Genomic DNA, 20772 nt, shown 5'->3' on the forward strand with positions numbered 1-20772 from the left:
GCTCGATTCGGCCGTCTTTAACCGTAGAAGTAAGAATTGAGCAACGCAATTGGTCAAAACTTTACTGTTACTGTTACGAAAAGTGGGTGTGCTTTGCTTTGGAGCCACCGCAAAAGACTCTCGTCACGTAGCGTAACGTAACGTGAGTCAACGCACAAGAAACGTATTGGTTAGAGCCTCCGCACAAGCTCTCGCATGGTAACGTAACGTAGATCAATGCACAAAAAACGTATAACGCCGTAACGGCCGTAACCAATACGTTTCTTGTGCGTTGCCTCACGTTAAGTTACGCTACGTGACCATACGAGAATCTTGTGCGGTGGCTCTAAGTACCAGATAAAATAACCAGAGTTGGGTTATTACGTCACATGCTGAAATCGTCTAATTAGAACCTAGAAGTAGAGCTTGTGACGTCATAACTCAACTCGAGTTGGCTTGAAACCCGACCCAGTCGAAAATGCTATAAAGCCACCGGCACACAGATCATGTTTTCCGGCTGGATTGCTTGCACATATACCTCGTACCTGGGTAGAGCCGCACATTTTGTTTACGATTGTCAGGCTAAAATCTAAAAAACTATTTTAAAAACCCAAAGATAGGACATCGATAAATAATCTCTAGATATCGTGACAAAATCACCTGCAAAACCCTGTCTCAATCCCGGAAGGGCGGTTCATTCAGAAGTACAGCCCTCTGAACTAGTATAGCCAATTCAGCAATAGAAACCGGACCTCATGTGTGCAATGTTGCTTGTGCGCAATAGTGTCGTGTGTGCATTCGTCTCCTAATTTTTTATTTGTGCGCAGTAGAGCTTGTAGGCAATCGATCTGTGGGCAATAATATTATGTGTGCAATGTTGCTTGTGTGCAATAGTATCTTGTGTGCAAACGTCCATTCTTCTCTTAATTTTTTAATTGTGCGCAATAGAGCTTGTAGGCAATCGATGTGTAGGCAATAATATTATGTGTGCAATGCGGCTTGTGTGCAATAGTATCTTGTGTGCAAACGTCCATTCTTCTCTTAATTTTTTAATTGTGCGCAATAGTGCTTGTAGGTAATCGATCTGTAGGCAATAATATTATGTGTGCAATGCGGCTTGTGTGCAATAGTATCTTGTGTGCAAACGTCTATTCGTCTCTTAATTTTTTAATTGTGCGCAATAGTGCTTGTAGGCAATCGATCTGTAGGCAATAATATTATGTGTGCAATGCGGCTTGTGTGCAATAGTATCTTGTGTGCAAACGTCCATTCGTCTCTTAATTTTTTAATTGTGCGCAATAGTGCTTGTAGGCAATCGACTTGTAGGCAATAATTTTTGTGCGCAAACGAATTGTCGGCAAATGAGATGTTGGCAAACGACACTGTAGGCAATCGATTTGTAGGCAATTGGGACCCTCCCCTTTTATCAAGTCACTCTATAGCTGTTTATAGCACTTTAACGCCTTAGGGTTGGTTTATAATAGCCGTAACCGTTGATTTAAGCCGTAATCTTTAAGAAATTGACCAATCACAATCGAATGTGGAAAGAATAATCGACTGTGATTGGTCAATTTCTTAAAGATTACGGCTTAAATCAACGGTTACGGCTATTATAAACCAACCCTTAGGCATTTAAATGTGCCTCTAAATCCGTTAGAAAAAGAAAGACAGTAAGAAGAAAAGAGACAGAAATAGTGCTTTATTTCGCGCATGCGCAATCCGTTTTGGCCAACACGAAATCTAGATAGAAGGTCTCTACTGTGGCCATTCTGCTTAGGCCCTTCTATAATATAGTTTAGTCCATGACATTGTGAAAAAAGTCCCGCAAAGAATTTGTTTATGCTCGTTTCTTTGTCTCTGATACCTAAGTACTGTGACGGTGAAATAAGTTTTAAAAGATAAATTTTATCTTTTAATTGTTAAGAAATCACCATCAATCGCGAAGTGCTATTTTGAATCAGTTTTAAAATTTCTAATTCCGAGAATACTGAGAAAGAGAAAAGTGTTTCTTCTAATTTCACTATGGATAAGAGAAAATTGACAAAAAGTAACTTGCACAAAGAAGTACAACCAATTAATCTTATTAATCAATCGTTAGAGAAAATAAACTCTGGCAATAAACAAATGAGTTCCCACAGCACTAATATTACACAGGAAAAGAGTGGTTTATTTTGTGAAGAAAAATTGTCAGATATCAGATCGTCAACGTTAAGATCCTTAAATATTTCGAGAGAAAAGAACAATTTCTCAATTAAAAGTAAAAAAAGAAGTTTTTGTGAATCTGAGAATGATGTGTCAGAAACGGATGATTTAGTTGTTGCCTCTAAAATATTGAAAGCTAAGACATCAATGTCAAAACAGCTTAATAGCCAAGCAAATACATCTTTTATGTCAAGTCAACAAGAGAATATACATTTATCAAGAAATAGTGTATCAACAATAAATAAGTCCTTGGATACTGCTAATCCATCTGTGGAAAAATCAGTTGCACAGAAGCATAAAATTACAAATCTTAATTTAGAAGAAACTTCAGATAATCTTGATCTTTCATACAATGAATACAACGTTATAAAGATGAAAAGGAGCAAAACTACACTTGATAGAAATACAAAGCATATTACCCAAGATAATATCAGTTCTTCTAGGAAAATGTGTTACAAATTACCTATTAAAACAGTTACTAAACCTTATAGTTCTCAGAAAAAGAAACAAGATAAACCTAAGGAATTTCAATTATGCGCAGAATCAGAGAAAAATAAAATTAATAATAAGGAATTAAAGAAACATATAATTAATAATGAAGAACATCTTTCAGAAAAGCAAAATTTCCATGTACCATCTGTTTTTTCTAATTTTTTACAGAAATGTGGTATTGTACTATCAACTGATGGCATATATACACTTAGTAAGTTTTTCTTTATTATACATATTTTTTCCTATTTTTTAATTTTTAAAGAATTTAGAATATACTTTACATCTATGATTTATTTTTACAGACGTTCCTCCATCCATTGTCAAATGGAAAATGAAAAAAGTATTGAATTTAAAGCAATATCAGAAAAAAAATATAATTGATTCCATAGAGGAGCATATTAGAAATGAAGAAAATTTTGAAAAAATGTTGAAGGATGTGGAAATATCTACTGATAATAATGGTTTTGGTGTTCTAAGCAAAATGACTTTTGCAAGAATTCTATTAGAAGTTACAGAAATTCAAACAGACGTATATAATATCTTTATGTCTAAACTTAATGAATCTATTCTTTTAGCGTAAGTATTGAAGATTGAAATCTATATAATTTTGCTGATTCTAAATTCAAATATTTTTTGCCTATGTGATAGTCTTTATTCACAAATAAATAAAATATGATAATTGATACAAATATTGAAACATGATGATAATTTTCTTTTACGTGTCTCAGGATTTCAACTTACCAAAATTAATATTGATTTCAATTCTCGAATATTGATATATATGTATGTGTGTACACTGCTTTCCAGAAGTTTGAGAGAGAGAGAGGGAGAGGGGGGGAGAGAGAGAGAGAGAGAGAGAGAGAGAGGGAGAGAGATGAGACCACGTATAAAATTTAAAAATATTTTAGTGGAACTACTTAAAAGTCTAATTCATGTCTTACTCAGTATTTTTATATGATTAATTTGAAAATATATAAATAAGTATCATATTAAAAACAATATTACTAAACTATTTAGCTAGTAAAAAAAAAGATTAAATGTATATGGCTGTTTTGATGAAAAAAGCTAATAATACTTTGTATTGTAAAAAATATTGTTTGTAGAACTTTTAAACAGTTTATATAATTTTTCATTTTATTATAAAATAATGAATAAAATAAAAATTTAATATAAATATATAAATATACGTGTGTGTGTGTGTGTGCGTGCGTGCGTGCGTGCGTGCGTGCGTGCGTGCGTGCGTGCGCGCGCGCGTGTGTGTGGAATTATGGAATTGTATATGTATGTATATATGTACATACAACACGCATGCACTGACACACACATAGACACATACATATACACACACGTGCACAATTAATTCTATTGCTTGTTATGTTTTATAATTATGATATTGAAAAAGACAGTCATATTTGAATTAATCCAAACATTTTATGCATCTTTATATAGAGACACTTTAGAAGAAGTTCCTTGGGCTGCATTACTATTACATCAATTTCGCTTTTTGGATACTATAACTGATATTGATATATTAACTACAAATATACAACAGCTATTAGAAACATGTCCATTGTGGTTTCAACATGAACTCATCTTATTTTTGCCTGACGTTTTGTCAGATGCTCAGCATCAGACTATCGCTGAAATTCTAACAAAAATGTTAGAGGAAAATTGCGAATTGACGAATGTAATTTTGAATTGTATTGCCAGTTTTAATCTTGGCAAGGAATACTTGGAAGAATATAAAATTAAAGTATTACAATTGTTAAAAGCGAATATGAAAATAGAATTCGTACCAATTGTCATCAGGTATATTTATATTTAATTATAAATTTGTTATTTGTTATTCGTGCCCTTAATATATTTTGTTACAATAACTTTTCAATTGTATTGCAGATTTCTTCTCAATGATTGTGTATCTTCTGATATTGTTAAACAAATGTTGTTTGTATTACGTAATATAGAAATGCAACCGCTTGCGGGAGATAAAACTGAAAACTATTATAAAAATCAAGTACAGATAATTAAAACGTTAAAGATATGTATGTTACTGGCTAAAGATGTAACAGATGTCGCAATAACAGTGATAAAAGATATTAATAAAAATCCAAAACCATTAGATTTAATAATTTTGATCGTAATATTCTCTGGGACAATAAGGCAAAAAAATGCAGAAGCTTTATTGAAGCAAAATATACGTTGTGGTTTTTACAGGATAAGTTTGCTTCATACACTTTACAATGATTATAAAGAGGTTTGTATAGGTATATCTTGCAAACGAAAAATTTATATTTGTCTCTTTATTTGACAAAAATCACAATTATGTATAGCATGATGCAATATCGTACATATATACATATATGTACGACATTGTATTATGCTTCATATATATCTTTTTCAGGTTGTTCGAGAATTACAATCGTCAATATTGCAATTAGCGGGTAAACTGTTGAAGTCTGAAGAACGTGTGTTTATTATTTTTGCAATAGAATGGTTTCGATTACAGTTTCTCAGTCAAAAAGAAATGCCGTTTAAGCAACGTGAGATTGTAAAAAATACTATTCTTCTTATGGGAAATAATGATCAAACTATGAAACATGCACTGAATGTACTTTGCAAAATGGCAGAGAATTCAACGGAAAGAAATTGTTTAGTATCACACTGCAATCATTTGAGAATTTTACTAGAAAAAATAGATTGCTTTGGATTAGAAGAAGTTGGCATTTTAAGTGATTTATTGCATGGATTATGTCTAGCTGATAACTCTACCTCAGAATCTTTACGGGATGATTTATTTATATTGTTACAAAAACAATTATCTAGTGCAAAATCCATGTAAGTCAGGTATAAAATTAACGTAAAAATTAGATTTATAATCTTTATATAAAACGTAAATGTTGGATTATTTATTTCAGTACAAAATGTAAAGGTGTCATGGGAGCAGTAATGGCAATGAAACATTTGGCAGAGAAAGCTGAAACATGTGATCAAGCTCTCAAATTATTCAGTATGTTTATTTTGCATAATCTTATTGTAACTATAGTGAGTAAGTGCGTATATGTGGGTGTGCGTGTGCGTGTGTGTGGCGTGTGTGTATATATGTGTGGTATAAAAGGTCAAATAAGAAATTTATGATAAAGTTTAATGCAATATTTGCTTCATGAAATAATATAAATAAGTAAATGTAATTAATATAAATAAGTAAATGAAGAAAAATGTATAAATGTTTTATATAAACATCTTTTACAGATAAGGTAATGAAGAGCGTAAAAAGTTGTTGTAAATCGCAGCCTCTGTTTTATGACCAACTAGCACAAATAATTGAACGAACTGAACTCATTAACATTAATTTTGTTCAAAAAATTAGTAACTGTATTGAAGATGAGTTTGTAAATACGTACATGACAGATAAATTCGAATCCAGGTAAATGATGCAATACAATATACTATAATATTGAAAGGTTTTGTGTGTGATATGTGAATATTATATCTACATATATATGAATTCTTTTATGATTATTTACATAATTTATTATATTTACGTGAATATGAATATCACATTTTATACATACAGGGTGTCCTGCGTTTTACCTGACAAACGGAAGCATATTCTACAAGTAAGAATAAGAAAAAAATATATGAAGTTTGGCTAGAAAAGTTTTATTGCGAAGCTAACAAATATTGAATCGAAATACGAAATAAAAATAGTCCTCTGATCTCTGAGATTACAAGATTTAACGCCTCTTGATTTTTACTTGTGGAGAACTTTAAAAAATAAGGGTTACATAGTACAGAGGTAACTTCGCATGAAGATTTAATGCAATGAATAAAAAATTCAATTACTGAGATGCAAATGCTCAGGATATTTGTATTTTAATAAGTTCCGTATTCGCGATGTCATGATGGTGTTGTCGCGCAAAGACGACATTCTGAAATGTGTTACTAACTGTATTTTCACTTGTAGAATATGCTCCCGCAGTTTGTCGGGTAAAACCCAGGACATTGTATAATAAGTTTTTCTGATGCTTTAAAGAAGTAGTATTTTTTTCTCCAAATAAAATGTCCCAAACCACTATATATTTTAGTAAAATAACACTCAAAAGAAATTATATTTATATATAAAATTATATAAGATAATTGTTACTTTTAAAATTATCAGATAAATATTAACCCTAGAATATTAACACTGAGTTAGCGTAACCCATAGCAATTTTGAAAGTCGCGCCACTTCTATATCGTACGGGGAGGGGGGGGGGAACTATGCATGCTTTGGAGAACTCCCTACTTTAACTACTAACTAATAATTGAGGGTGGCAACGTACCGTCGCGGTAGAAATAAGCAGAAAATCCAATTGGGCATTAAGAAGAAGAAGAAGAAGCAGAACTCTCTCCAATGGAGAATTTTGTTCTCTGTGACATGTTGATAACCTATTTTGTTTTGCGTTTAATTTCTTTATTATTCGCTCTGTACTTGTGCTATAACATTTTATTTGTGAAACTCGTAAAATTATCCGAAGAGTAAGATTTGCAAGGAATACATATGCGGAGGAACATTTTCCTCCTTTCGATAGTTGTCAAACGGCTTAATTGTTTTCCCGTATGTTTACACCGTTTAGTTTTATGGTTGTTTGTTTATTGTCGAGGGAAAAGAATAGTCCCCGGTCAATTTTAGAAGTGTTCTGAAATGATCTACAGTGATTTTTTATTGAAATGTCTTTTTATTTGAGAATGTGACGCAAAACAAAATAGGGTAATTTCTCGCCTCGATAGCAAGAAATTTAATATGGCCGCGGTGACTACCCAGGGCTTTAAAAACTGCCGAGTAGGAAGCATCAAAAGTTAATCTTCTTTTAGAAGTGTACCGTTCTAGGATTAAATAAAAAAAATTATACAATTTAAAAGTTCAAAGAATAATTTTTATATGCTTTTCGCAATTTTATACATTTTTGTAAATATCAAATCTGTTATAGCTACATCATGGAATATATTCATAAGCATATCATTATTTTTTTAGTTGGTTTTTTAGCAATCTTATAGGTTTAGTGAACATAACTGACTGATTTGAAATGGATTGATGAAGCACATACAGAAACCGTTTATTAAAGTTTTAAGTTACATATTTTCTTTTCAGGTTTATTATTTTACAATGAACTTGATCTAAATGCTACAGACACATGCATCTTCTACTAAAAAGAATTGTTTCTTTATTATATCATATATATATACTCTTATATATAAGATATATATATATATATATTGTTCGCCGGGTCTCTCACTCTTTCACAAGCACTCGCGGCGCGCACTCCGTCACTCTCACAGAAATAAAGAAAGACTCGTCGTTATTTCCGAAAGGAACTTCTTTAATAAATGGCTCGATAATACAGAGGGCTCGGGATAACACGTCCGAACGTGACGGTATCCCAGCTAAATCTGAACATCAGGTATAAACAACATCTGGTAGAAAATCAATATTTAATTGAACATCGGGCAATCAACATTTCTAAACAGGCGTTACTAAGGGCGATTCGCATCTTGACGAAAGTCGGCCCGTTGCACGCTTCAGCTCGGAGTCAGGGAAGTATACCGGGCAGCGCGCACGCAACACTGCCCCCCTTCTTCAGATTGTCGTCCCGACAATCAGAGAGGCAGCTTGCTAAAATTCTTTGGAGACTGCTCCTTGGAGACTGCTCCTTGGACGGTTTCCTGCCCTACCCTGGGCTGCTGCCTCAGGTTACCGGGCTCCGTCCATTCCTCGTCTCCGGGTTTTCTCAAGGCCTCTTCTTATAGAGCTGGCCAGGCTCCACGCGAAGATCCTGCTCAACCCCGGGCTTCGCCGCCGGTGTTCCTCTTCCCTCTTGAGTCTTGCGTGCTTGGGTCTTCTTTCTTCGGGATCAGAGGGGGATAGCTTCCGTGGACCCATCGCTCTAAGAGCACTCTGTCCCCTGTCTCGGCATTCGCCCTCAGTCTCACGGGAAAACCACGGTCAAAAACCGTGAGAGAGACAGTGTGAAAAATTTCTCAGGAGCAACTTCTTCAGTTCCCCTGTCGCCATGCCTTCAAATCGATGTTGGAATCTGTAACACAACATTTTTAAACGCAGAAAAATTGAACAAAGAACATACAATAAACGATTAGAGTACGGGCTCAGACTCAGACTGATTGATAAATCTGAGCGTCTTCGAACGCTCGATCACTATTCGAAGCGACGTTACTCCCTCGACTTGAAGGGTACGCTTCACGAAACCGTCGGACAACGCGGCGGCGACGAATTGTGAGCTCGCGATTTTATCGCGAACTTCATGCGAACATTCGGGGTACGCTTTTTGCGACAATCTCTCCAGATCTGCACCCAGCGTTGCGAAATCTTCGCCCGGACGCTGTCTTCGATTAGTAAATTGGAGATAATAGTTTTGTGTAAGTTCGCTTTCCCCGAAACGCAGCTCCAATTTTGCCTTTAACTCCGCGTAAGAGAGGGATTCAATCCCGTCGGCAAAAGAATCAAGCAATGAACGCGCTTTCCCACGTAAACACGATGCCAATACGATAGCCTTTTCCGTCTCATTCCACTTATTCGCGACGGCGATGAGCGAGAATTGCGAAAGAAACTCGCGTAACGGCGCGGTCCCGTCGTAAGTATCGGGCTTCAATTTAATGCCGCGAAAGATTTGATCCCCGGACGCGTCTATACTCGCGCCCGTCTCTCGCGTTGCGCTACTCGCGTTTTCGCCCGAAGCAAAATTATTGGGGGGACTTAGCTGTGAGATCCTCTCCTGGATTCGGCGTAGCTCGTCGTCACGCTGCTGCACCATCGCCGCGAATTCGGCTTCTCTCTGCGTGCGCTCCGCGCGCATCTCGCGGATCTCCTGCATCACCGCCTGAAGCGTGATCACCTCCGTCGTCATCTCTGGGATCAGTGGAGGAGTCGCTGCCCGGAGTCGTTTCCTTGTGAGAGCGGTCGAGGTCATATTCCGTTTAGCGCGACTCGTCTTTCCTTTATCCCGGACGAGCCCCCAAAATGTTGCGCTCGCCGGGTCTCTCACTCTTTCACAAGCACTCGCGGCGCGCACTCCGTCACTCTCACAGAAATAAAGAAAGACTCGTTGTGTTATTTCCGAAAGGAACTTCTTTAATAAATGGCTCGATAATACAGAGGGCTCGGGATAACACGTCCGAACGTGACGGTATCCCAGCTAAATCTGAACATCAGGTATAAACAACATCTGGTAGAAAATCAATATTTAATTGAACATCGGGCAATCAACATTTCTAAACAGGCGTTACTAAGGGCGATTCGCATCTTGACGAAAGTCGGCCCGTTGCACGCTTCAGCTCGGAGTCAGGGAAGTATACCGGGCAGCGCGCACGCAACAATATATATATATATATATATATATATATATATATATATATATATATATATATATATAATAAAGAGACAATTCTCTTTTCAGTAGCAGTACACACACACGCACACACACACACACACACACACACACACACACACACACACACACACACACACACACACACACACACACACACACACACATGTATATAATTTTTTTCAGGGAAGATCTAGTACCCAAATTTGGTCTAAATAATGCAGAAGACGAACCACAAAACTGTGTATTAAATTTTGGAAATAAAAGAAACGGTCCAGTTGCATCGATACTATTTCGACTTCTTAAGACATGTTGTATGAGGCTCAGTGAATATGAAGAATTAGAGGCCATAGATGCTCTTTTGGGATGCGGAATGTTAATGCCACAAAACTTTGATATACCAGAATCTTCAACATTAGATCTTATTATATGTGGTATTAATTGGTAAGCACTTATTTTAATTAAATCTTTTTTATGATGCAGTAATATACATATGATACCTGCACTCCTAATATTTTATCAGTCTGATTAAAATTGTAAATGGCTAAAAAACTGTAAGAGGACTGTTACAGGCTTAGAGAAATAATCTCGGGCTTTGTCACGCAAACGGATCCTTTACTGCGAAAACAAGTACTAAAACGTTTAGATACTTTGATATATTTGCAAAGTGAATTGATTATGCTGTTAACATTATGTGACACTAAATACCAACCACCACCATGTTACTTCCATTATTTTCCGTTGCCGCCGTTTGTAAAAATTGAAAAAAAAAATAGTAAAAAGGGAAAGAAATCTATAAAGGAAAATAAAATGAATGCTTCTGTGACAATAGAGAATGAATCCTGGGAAACAGGTTCTATATTATGCTCTAAAAACCCAGCATATTTCAGAAAATTTGACGCAAAGGTATGTCAAGAATTTTAACATATATACAAGATATGTTTCCATTTTCAATGAACTTTATGTATAAATCCTAGAAAGAAAAGTTTGTATGAAGATAATCTTTGTGTGCTCAATCTCTTTCACAGATAATGATATTAAGTTATATGTGATTATTATTGCAAATATGATAAGCGATATAATAACAGCATATAATTTAATACTATTATCCATTATTGCTTCCTCATAGAGGAAGCTTTGTAATGGTGAAAAATTTTTTTTTCGAGATTTTGATGGAAATAGGTTTAGAATGTTCTAAAATGTCGAAAAATCATATTAGTAAAAAATGTCCGGAAGTATGTATGTATGTGTGTGTGTGTGTGTGTGTGTACGGATTTTTGTACACGCATCTACTTCTACAATTTTTTAGATACCAGTTTGAATTTTTGCACACAAATAGAGTATTATAGAAAGTATGTCCTCCTCAAATTTTATTGAAATCGGTCTACCGGTATAGATTTTATGCAGATTTTCCTTTTTTTGAAAAATGTGTTTTACGCTGCCGCTTTCTCAATATTTGAGATAGCGATTTATTTTTAATTTTATTATATTTTCCAGTTTTTTTTCTACCCCTATTTAATATATAATTTATTAAAATTTGATTGATCAGATCTCGTATTACACACATTTGAAATTTCGAAGAATTCGTACATACATAGAAGCTTTATAAAACTTGATCTGATCAACCAAATTTTAACCAATTATATATGAAATAGGGGTAGAAAAGACTGGAAAATATAATAGAATTAAAAATAAATCGCTATCTCAAATATTTATAATATCGGGCTGATTTTTTTTATCGATAAAGTATTGTTTTAGTTTTTAAGTGGACAAGTATTTTTAGTATTTTTTAGTGAATGTATATAATTATTTACGCAGTCCCCAAAAGAGTTAAGTGTGAAATCAGAACCTTTGCTAACAAAGCTTCCTCTATGAGGAAGCCAAAACAAATAAATACCGATAATTATACCTCGAATAAAATAAAAACTTGCACACTTAGGAACTATGAGGAAGCAATGTGCAAGTTTCTACTTGCACAATTAAAAACTACGAGGAAACAATGTGCAAGTTTCTACTTGTCCTTGGTTAGATGTAAAAATACAATATTAGATATGAAAAGATCTAATTAAAATCTAAATAATTTTATATTATATACAATCAGATCTGAAATTTTGTGCGATATGATCTTATCTTTATATAATTATATTCAACTTGATCTTATTATGTATGACAACAGATCTGGTTGAATATGATTTATATATGATTATAGTATACAATTAAATATATATATATGTAGGTCCAGAGGTATGTTCCGGGACTGTTTACGTTTTTTGAAATGTACAGTCCTGGAATATAACGCATATATATGTAATCAGATTCAAAAAACTGTCCCGAAAAATGCCGTAGGACATCAATTTTTTCCAGGACAGTCCTGGAAACTGCCAAATGTCCCGGAATATACCGATATCAAAAATAAAAGTCCCGGAACATACTTCCAGACCTACATATATATACGTATATTAAATAAAATATATATTGTGTATATCTATATACATATATCTATATATATATATATATATATATATATATATATATAAGTATATAGATATATATAAGTACCGTCTTCTGTCTGTATGTACGCGAACTGCTCATTCGTTAGTGGACCAAATTTTTACCAAAAGTATATGAAATAGGGGTAGAATTTTCCGGGGATGAAAATGTCGTGGTTAATTTTTCATTACCGATCTTTTTGAAAACCGGTTCCGAAATTTTTTCAAATTTTACGAGAATTAATTGACCAAATCTCAAAGAATTGTATATGAAGTAAGGGTAGAATGTCCCAGAGAGTACCATAAAGTGTTTAATTTTTCGTTACCGATCTTTTTGGAAACCGGTTCCAAAATTTTTCCAATTTTTCTGGAAATAATTGACCAAATCTCAAAGAATTGTACATGCTGATTTTTTTGAAACCGCGAGTTTAATTTTTCATTAATGTACTGATTTTCTTGAAACGTTTCCGATTTTTGTTTAAAAAAATATACGTGATTTTTTAAAAAATGTACATTAGATCAGTACAAGACGATCAGGATAATCTATTGTGCTAAGAGCAGCACTAAATTATGAAATGGAGGAAGCTGCAAAGGCAAAAAAAAATGAATCTTTTTTTTTATAATTTTCGGGAATTAAATCGTTCATAGGTCGATTAGTTTTAAATGAAATATGTTGTATATAGGATTTGTTACCGATTTTCTGGAAACCGGTTTTTCTAATTTTTCGGAAAATAATTGACCGAGTTTCAAAAAGTTCCCAACAAACACAGAATACACCTTTGATAGCAAATTGTCGCCAAGATGGCATCAAATTCGGAATTTGATGCCATCTTGGCGACAATTTGCTATCAAAGGTGTATTCTGTGTTTGCTGGGTTATATGTGAAACAGGGGTAGAATTTTCCGGGGAGTGCTATAAAGTGTATAATTTTTTGTTACCGATCTTTTTGGAAGCTGGTATCAAAAATTTTTCAAATTTTTCGGGAATTAACCAGTCACTTCAATTCGTGACTGTCGCGAGCGATTAAGACCGGTTTTTGGAAACCGGTTACGAAATTTTTTCAATTTCTCGGAAAATAACAAGTAGTTCGCGGTCAGACAGACAGTCATACAGACGTCAGGTACTTATATAGGGGTAGAAAGAACTAAAGAATGTAATAGAATTAGAAAAATTGCTAATAGTAAAGTGGTTTACGATTTCTGTTAAAAAAAAATATACGTGATTGCTTCAATTTCCGCAAACTTTGAGATATCAAGCTGAATTTTTTTATGGATAATTTTTTTAATGAATAATATTTATGGATATTTTTTTGTTACCGATTTTTAGAAACCGGTTTTGAAATTATTAAAATTTTGAGAAATAATAAGTATTAATTGACCGATTTTTTTGAAACCAATGCCAAAATTTTTTAAATTTTTGAAGGATACGTTTAATTTTTTATTAATGGATCGATTTTCTTGAAATCGGTGCCAAAATTTTTCTAATTTTTTGTTGATGATTTTGATGAAATTGGTACCAAAATATTACTAATTTTATGGAAATGGCTACTATGGGATTGAAAATTGGGTTTCATGGGGTTCTATTGGTGCTCCTAATTAATGAATGAGTTTGGGGAGAGGGGAATAGATTTTGAGCCCGCGCGAAGCGAAAAATCTAGTATATATATATATATATATATATATATATATTAATATAATTATAATATATATATATATATTATAATATATAATAATATATATATATTATAATAAATTATAATATATATATATATATATATATATATTATAAATTTGATTTTAAGTCTTACCCTTTAAATTTGTTCTACGAACTCTCAAATGAATGAAGACCCTTGAAGAGCAGGCGCTGTAATTTAATATTTAGAGGTTGCTCAAAGCCTCTAAATATTAAATTTTTTTCGAAAAAGTGGTAAAAAATTGCATTTCTTACTCATTTGCACTGCTAAATCTCTTTTAGTTACCTTATTAAAGTACCTGGCCATCAAGTTAGAGATACAACACATGAAACAAAAATGTAAATATAAGTAATTAATGCAATCTTTGGCATAAGATCGTCTGTAGCAAATATAAAATAATTTATAAATTATTTTATATTTGCTATAGACGATTTTATGCCAAAGATTGCATTAATTACTTATATTTACATTTTTGTTTTATGTGTTGTACCTCAAACTTGATGGCCAGGGCCAGGTATTTTAATAAGGTAATTAAAAGAGATTTAGCAGTAAAAATGAGTGAAAAATGCAGTTTTTTTTACCACTTTTTCGAAAAAAATTTAATGTTTAGAGGTTTTGAACGACCTCCAAACAAATTTAAGGGGTGAGACTTAAAATCAAATTTTTGACCCAAAAATATTGCCAGCTTAATATATATATATATATATATATATATATATATATATATATAATCATATATTATCATATTCAACCAGATCTGTTGTATGAAGGGAAAAGCCATAGTGGTGTAAGTCAAATTTGTTAAGATATTGACTCGTTTGCATAGATGCAATCTATGGGTACAATATATAAATTGCATCTATGCACACAAGTTCATATTTAAAAAAATTTGACTTATACCACTATGGCTTTTACCTCTCCATATAGGTATAATAAGATCAAGTCGAATATGATTATATAAAGGTAAGATCATAACGCGCCAAATTTTTGATCTGATTATATATAATCATATATGTATAATTACATGTTATTATGATTATATATATAATTATGCATATATAATCATATTCAACTAGATCTGTTGTCATATATGTATAATAAGAGCAAGTCGAAATGATTATATAGAGATAAGATTATATCACACCAAATTTTAGATTTGATTATATATAATCATAAAATTACGTGTTATTTAGATCTTTTCATATCTAATAATGTATTTTTACATTTGACCATATTATACACACTTTTTCTCGGGTATAGCTAATTATTCCTGATTGACACCTTAAATGTTCCCCAAAGATATTTTTGATTACAAAATTTTTTTACAATTAGAAGTATCTTTTACGCTTAGTTTACATAGATTCAGTGACGTAAATGTGGCGTGAATTTTATCCCTTAAGGTGTTTGATGACAAGAACATATAATAAAAATTAGAGATTTTTAATCTTAAAAATTCTAGGTGATCTGTGCAATAAAAATAAGAGAATCCTGAAAAAATGGAAATAATCTTGATGTGATCTCGACCTATTGACAAAGTCAAATAAAGTTAATGCTATTAACTTAGTTAATGTTTTTTTCCTTTTTTTTTAATTAATGCTATTTTTTTAACGTTTTTCTTTTAAATAAGAGTTATTTTATATTTATTCAATTTTATACTTTGTATCTCTATTTTTGTAATGACAACTTTAACCCTAGAACGGTACACTTCTAAAAGTAACGTAGATGATACACAATAGGTTAAGCTATATAATCTGCCGTTTTCTTTTTACTTTAACTTTTGATTAACTGCACATTTTAGGACAACTGTTTTTTTTTTAATTGATAGTTTAGAATCTCAGGAACTTGAATATCCACGTTAGAAAGCAAAAAAGCTTTTGCACACGAGCTATTTACAAAATATTAAATCAAAATTTTTTTAATTGAGTAAAATTGAGGTTTTTGGTTATTTAATCATATTTCTTTTTCTAAAACGAGTTGTGACCTAATTCTACTGAGATTGTAAAGGTCTGTAGTTGTACTTTATAAGGGGATTAATGCATATTTTCAATTACTTCCAAAAAGTATAATTACATATTTTGAATGATGAATATAGATAATTTTTGGTTCTTAATAACTTTTTATGGTAATGAATAAAATGAATTTTGCATGATTTGACATTTCGTATTAAATATTTTAAGTGAAAAATTGATAAATAATGAATTTTTAATGACATTAGTATTCTAATGACAATGAATATTGTAGCAAAATTTGCGTTATTGTACATTATTAGATAATTTTGGGGTTATAAGATCAATAAAAGTTTTTTTGATTTTTTAATTCCATTTTATTACAAAATTCTATTTAATTATTTTTTCGAAATTGGTATATATCACGGGTTTACTAACGTTAACGATACATTGGGTTAGTGTAACTCGGAGACTAACTTTCGATGTTTCTTAACTCGGCAGTTTTCAATGCACTGGTTCGGTTATGAGTGCAGCTATGGCGTTTTTCCGCGTTTTTCACTGGCAGAGCCGGTGAGTGCACATTAAAGCCGTCGTACACAAACCAACGTAAAGTGTATGTTTAATATAATCGGGTTAAATCATGAAATCCTCAATATTCTTTATTGCACTATTTGGTAAAATATGTACTGAGTATTTTATCAGTCGAAATATTTGCATTTTACTTTAAATATTAGAGATTAAATCAGTGTACAACGACTTTAATGTGCACTGAGTGCGCACCAGTTCTGCCAGTAAAAAACGCTAAGTAGGGGGGGCTTTAAAAAATTTTTTTTCTCTTTGATTCGGACTCTCCTCCCGTTACAGTATAGAAGTGCCGCAACTTTTAAAATCGTTGTGGGTTATACTGACCCAGTGAACCGTTCTAGGGTTAAGTTGTAATTACAGTTAAGCTTCTTTATTTTTTATTATCTATTATCCTATTCTTTGTTCTTCTTTTCTTGTGCTGCTATCACTACTTCATATTTATGTGGTCATGCTAAAAAGAAGAAACTAGTGAAAGACAGAAGAGAGAGATATGATTACACAAAAATATAAAGTACAGTTCAATTTCTTGAGGCTCCCGTACAATGAAAAATATAAGGAACAGATATTAGCGAATAGAAATAAGAAATCAGGAACAAAGCTGGTGTTGCATTAATACACTGCTTCCAATAGGTTAAAAATCTGTTGCCTGTGTTTTTCATCGTTTATCCAGGTTTATTTCTGATTCCTTCTGAGTCCTAATCGCTAATATCTGTTCCTTATATTTTTCATTGTATGGGGGCCTTTACTCTTAATATCTATATTTTTAATATTCTGAATCTTTATATCTGTAATATTTTTCTTTGTATTATCTCGGAATTCACTTTTGTAACATGATCGTACGTATAATAAGAAATCGAGTAAAAGGCAAAAAATACTAGATACATATTTTAATCTTATTTGTTATTAAAGCAATTAACGTAACATTTTCATTCCGTGCTTGTATCATTAGATTAGAAATGGAGATTGAACAGAAAGACTTGAAGAACAGAAAGGTTGTTGTCTTTCATCAAGTTAGAATAGAAAATTTGATTGTGTAGTGAAGAAGCTACCCAAGAGAAATGATAATGGAATGGGAAAGCAAAAATTTAAGAAATACACAAGATAGTATAAATTATTATAAAATATTAAGTATTTTATTGTAATAATATAATGAAAATTTTTTGTAAATAAAATAAAGTATAAAATTTATTTGAAATTGAAACTGGCAAACATGATTGCTCCAATAAAAAAAACTTTATATTTCTAAGTATTATCCAAAAACTGAATTGATAGCCTGATTTTTAATTTAGAAAAAAATTTATTTTGAATTAATCAAAGAATTTGTAATTAAACAGATATCTGGTGATCTTGAGATACTGCATACATATCATAACTTCTAAGGATGTGTTTCGTTTCACGCATGATGCGCATAATGCATCATTAATCCTTGTTATTCGACAAATGTTAAACAAGGCTAAATAATGCATTACACATATCATGTGTGAAACGGAATGCATCTTAAATTGTCGTTACAAGCTTTGATTATGTTTGATAATATTCACAGTAAATATTATTGTTTGATAATACTGTGTCATGATATTTAGATAGCCTACCTTTTGGACGTTAAAATAGATGTACAGTCATCACAATCTGAAACACAAGGTATATCAATAAAACAAGTGTGTTTCCTTGTAAGAGAACTTTTGACAATATTCGAAAATGAACCTTCTGAGTGTTTTGTCAAAGATTTAATCCATTTATTACCAAAGATCTGCTCAAAATTGGATGACGTTGTCAGCAGATTAAGACAAGATGACAATTGCAATTTTCGAAAAGGCGCAATATTATTATTGCACCTTCTCACTAGCATTTTTAATTGGAAAGAATTTTCGAGTGTAACATACAATACATTGCTACGTGGTATGATATTTTTATTAGTTAATTATAACAATTAGATATCTGACATTTATGTTACTTATATTTTATTGAAATATCTTTTTAGAGGGATTACGTACTTTGGCTAGACAAGTCAATGAAGAAAATGCATTATTGCGGTCTTGTAAGGAACTCGTTGCAGAATCATACAAATATTTTGTATCATTGTCAGATATTGCTACCGAAATAGCATTAGCTAATGTTCTTGTCAACATGTGTCAATCATTAATGAAACATTCTGAGACTTATGTCCAAGAATATAAGGGTAAACATGGTAAGTGGACTGTCACTGAAAATTTTTAATAAGAACAGTAGAAATTTTTAACAGTACAAGAAATTATAAATTTCTTATACTGATTGATTGCAGCAAAATTAGCGTATGGATTTCTTTGCTTGGAATGGCCCGAGGATAAGCATACTGGTCCTCAATATAAGTTATCTGTTATTCAGTTATTAAATAACTGGATGGATAATGAACCATCGCCATTAGAGGCAGTGACGTCAATTTTGAAATGGTTACCAGATGAAGTCTGCAATTTTGAAAATGTTCAAAGTTTCTTAACAAGAATACCTTCTGTGAAAAAATATATTTTTCACTTGTTATATAAAAAACTATTTGACGGTTTAATTAAAGGTATTAATATAGCATTATTAGCGGTCAACTCGTAAGTATTATTTTATTTCTTTTCTTTATAAAAGTAGAAACCAAATTTTGTGAAGAAAACATTTAATGAGTTTTATATTAGTTAGAATTTTTAGAATTTACACGTTAGAATTTTTACTAAAGATTTATTACGAATTTATTATGAATACACTAATTATTTTAAATTACTGATTACATTTTTTAGAGATCCAAAAAGAATAAAGGTATGGCACAATATTACTTCAAATGTTCAAAAACTTGTGCAAATTTGTAAAACGTTGCAAACAAAACCTACTATACGACTATTTTTACGATACATGCCACTGTTAATAAAACAATTTCTAAATACTGGTATGCCAATACTTGAACATAATCTGAAGTATCAAACAGACGACGTAACTAGTATTCTAAAAATGATGCAAAGTAAGGAATAAATTGTTTTTATTGATGAATTATATGGAATGTCTTGTGAACTATAATTTTAATTTTAATGATTAGTTATCTAACAAATTAACAAAAATTTTCTCAGTAGAAAATCAAAAGATATTATTTGTTATTTTACTCACAACTAAAATATTTTATTAAAATGATAAGTATCTAAAAGATAAATTTTAGTTGATTTAGCTGTAATCTATTTAGTTCACAAAAAACTTTCTTCTTCAATCATTTTGTGATTATAAAGTTGTTAATTTTTGAACATTTTTGCTAAAAACTTGTTTTAAAAATTCATAAAAAGAATTTATTAAATTAAAATGTTGAATTATAAAACATTCTGTGTGCGAGCGCAGGTGTGTGTGCGTGCGTGCGTACGTGCGTGCGTGCCTGCGCGCGTGCGTGCGTGCGTGCGTGGGTGCATGCGTGCGTGCGTGCGTGCGTGCGTGCGTGTCTGATAGTAGAAAATAAATAATATTTTTTTCTAATTTATTTATCATATATTATATATTTTTCTTATATATCATATATCATGTTTAGATGGTACGCGATACTTACATGCTATATGTTGCGACTGCACAGAAAAGAAGAATTTACCATTGTTTAAATATGTGCCTGCAGCGAAATCTATAGCAGAGAAATTCATTTATAGAGTCAAAGGGATGTTGGTCCTTAATGATAGTGCAGCAGCATTTTGGATGGGAAATCTTGTCAATAAGAATTTAGATGGTCGCGAAATTCTTTCACAGGTTTTCATTATTTTAAACTTAGATTTTATCTTACATTGTATCAAATAAAACAGAACTTGAATTTCAATCTATTAATTTTCCAGACATCATCAGAGGAAACTCCTTTACAAGACATGAATAAAAACTTGGAAGAATTAGTAAATGCATCATCTGAAATTTTGGATTCTGATTTAGGCGAAAAGCCAATAGAAGAGACAGAAGATGAAAATGAAGACATAGATGATTTGTAATTGTATAGGTAAGTAAAAAATAATGTTCTGTAATTT

At 32.0% G+C, this 20772-nt stretch overlaps 1 protein-coding gene across 1 annotated transcript; it reads left to right on the plus strand.

Moving 5' to 3' along the window:
• Positions 1 to 1708: 1708 nt before the first annotated feature.
• On the plus strand, positions 1709 to 20744 carry Fancd2 (Fanconi anemia complementation group D2). Its single transcript, XM_077416685.1, has 15 exons — positions 1709 to 2884; positions 2976 to 3249; positions 4123 to 4482; positions 4570 to 4927; positions 5075 to 5508; positions 5589 to 5680; positions 5923 to 6097; positions 10242 to 10499; positions 10628 to 10961; positions 18352 to 18667; positions 18750 to 18956; positions 19050 to 19347; positions 19531 to 19748; positions 20298 to 20506; positions 20590 to 20744. The coding sequence occupies exons 1-15, from the start codon at positions 2002 to 2004 to the stop codon at positions 20734 to 20736; spliced, it is 4563 nt and encodes a 1520-aa protein (XP_077272811.1). The 5' UTR covers positions 1709 to 2001; the 3' UTR covers positions 20737 to 20744.
• The last annotated feature ends 28 nt before the right edge of the window (positions 20745 to 20772 follow it).

The sequence above is a fragment of the Temnothorax americanus genome, unplaced genomic scaffold (genome assembly GCF_048541705.1).
Source record: "Temnothorax americanus isolate GAGA-0224 unplaced genomic scaffold, ASM4854170v1 Scaffold44, whole genome shotgun sequence".
Classification (NCBI taxonomy): domain Eukaryota; kingdom Metazoa; phylum Arthropoda; class Insecta; order Hymenoptera; family Formicidae; genus Temnothorax; species Temnothorax americanus.

Bases quoted from the DNA above. Each gene is read 5' to 3' on its own strand.
- Fancd2 (XM_077416685.1), top strand. From the start codon at position 2,002: ATGGATAAGAGAAAATTGACAAAAAGTAACTTGCACAAAGAAGTACAA. The intron at 6,098-10,241 runs GTAAATGATGCA...AATTTTTTTCAG, and splicing joins ACAGATAAATTCGAATCCAG to GGAAGATCTAGTACCCAAAT. The intron at 19,749-20,297 runs GTAAGGAATAAA...TATCATGTTTAG, and splicing joins TATTCTAAAAATGATGCAAA to ATGGTACGCGATACTTACAT.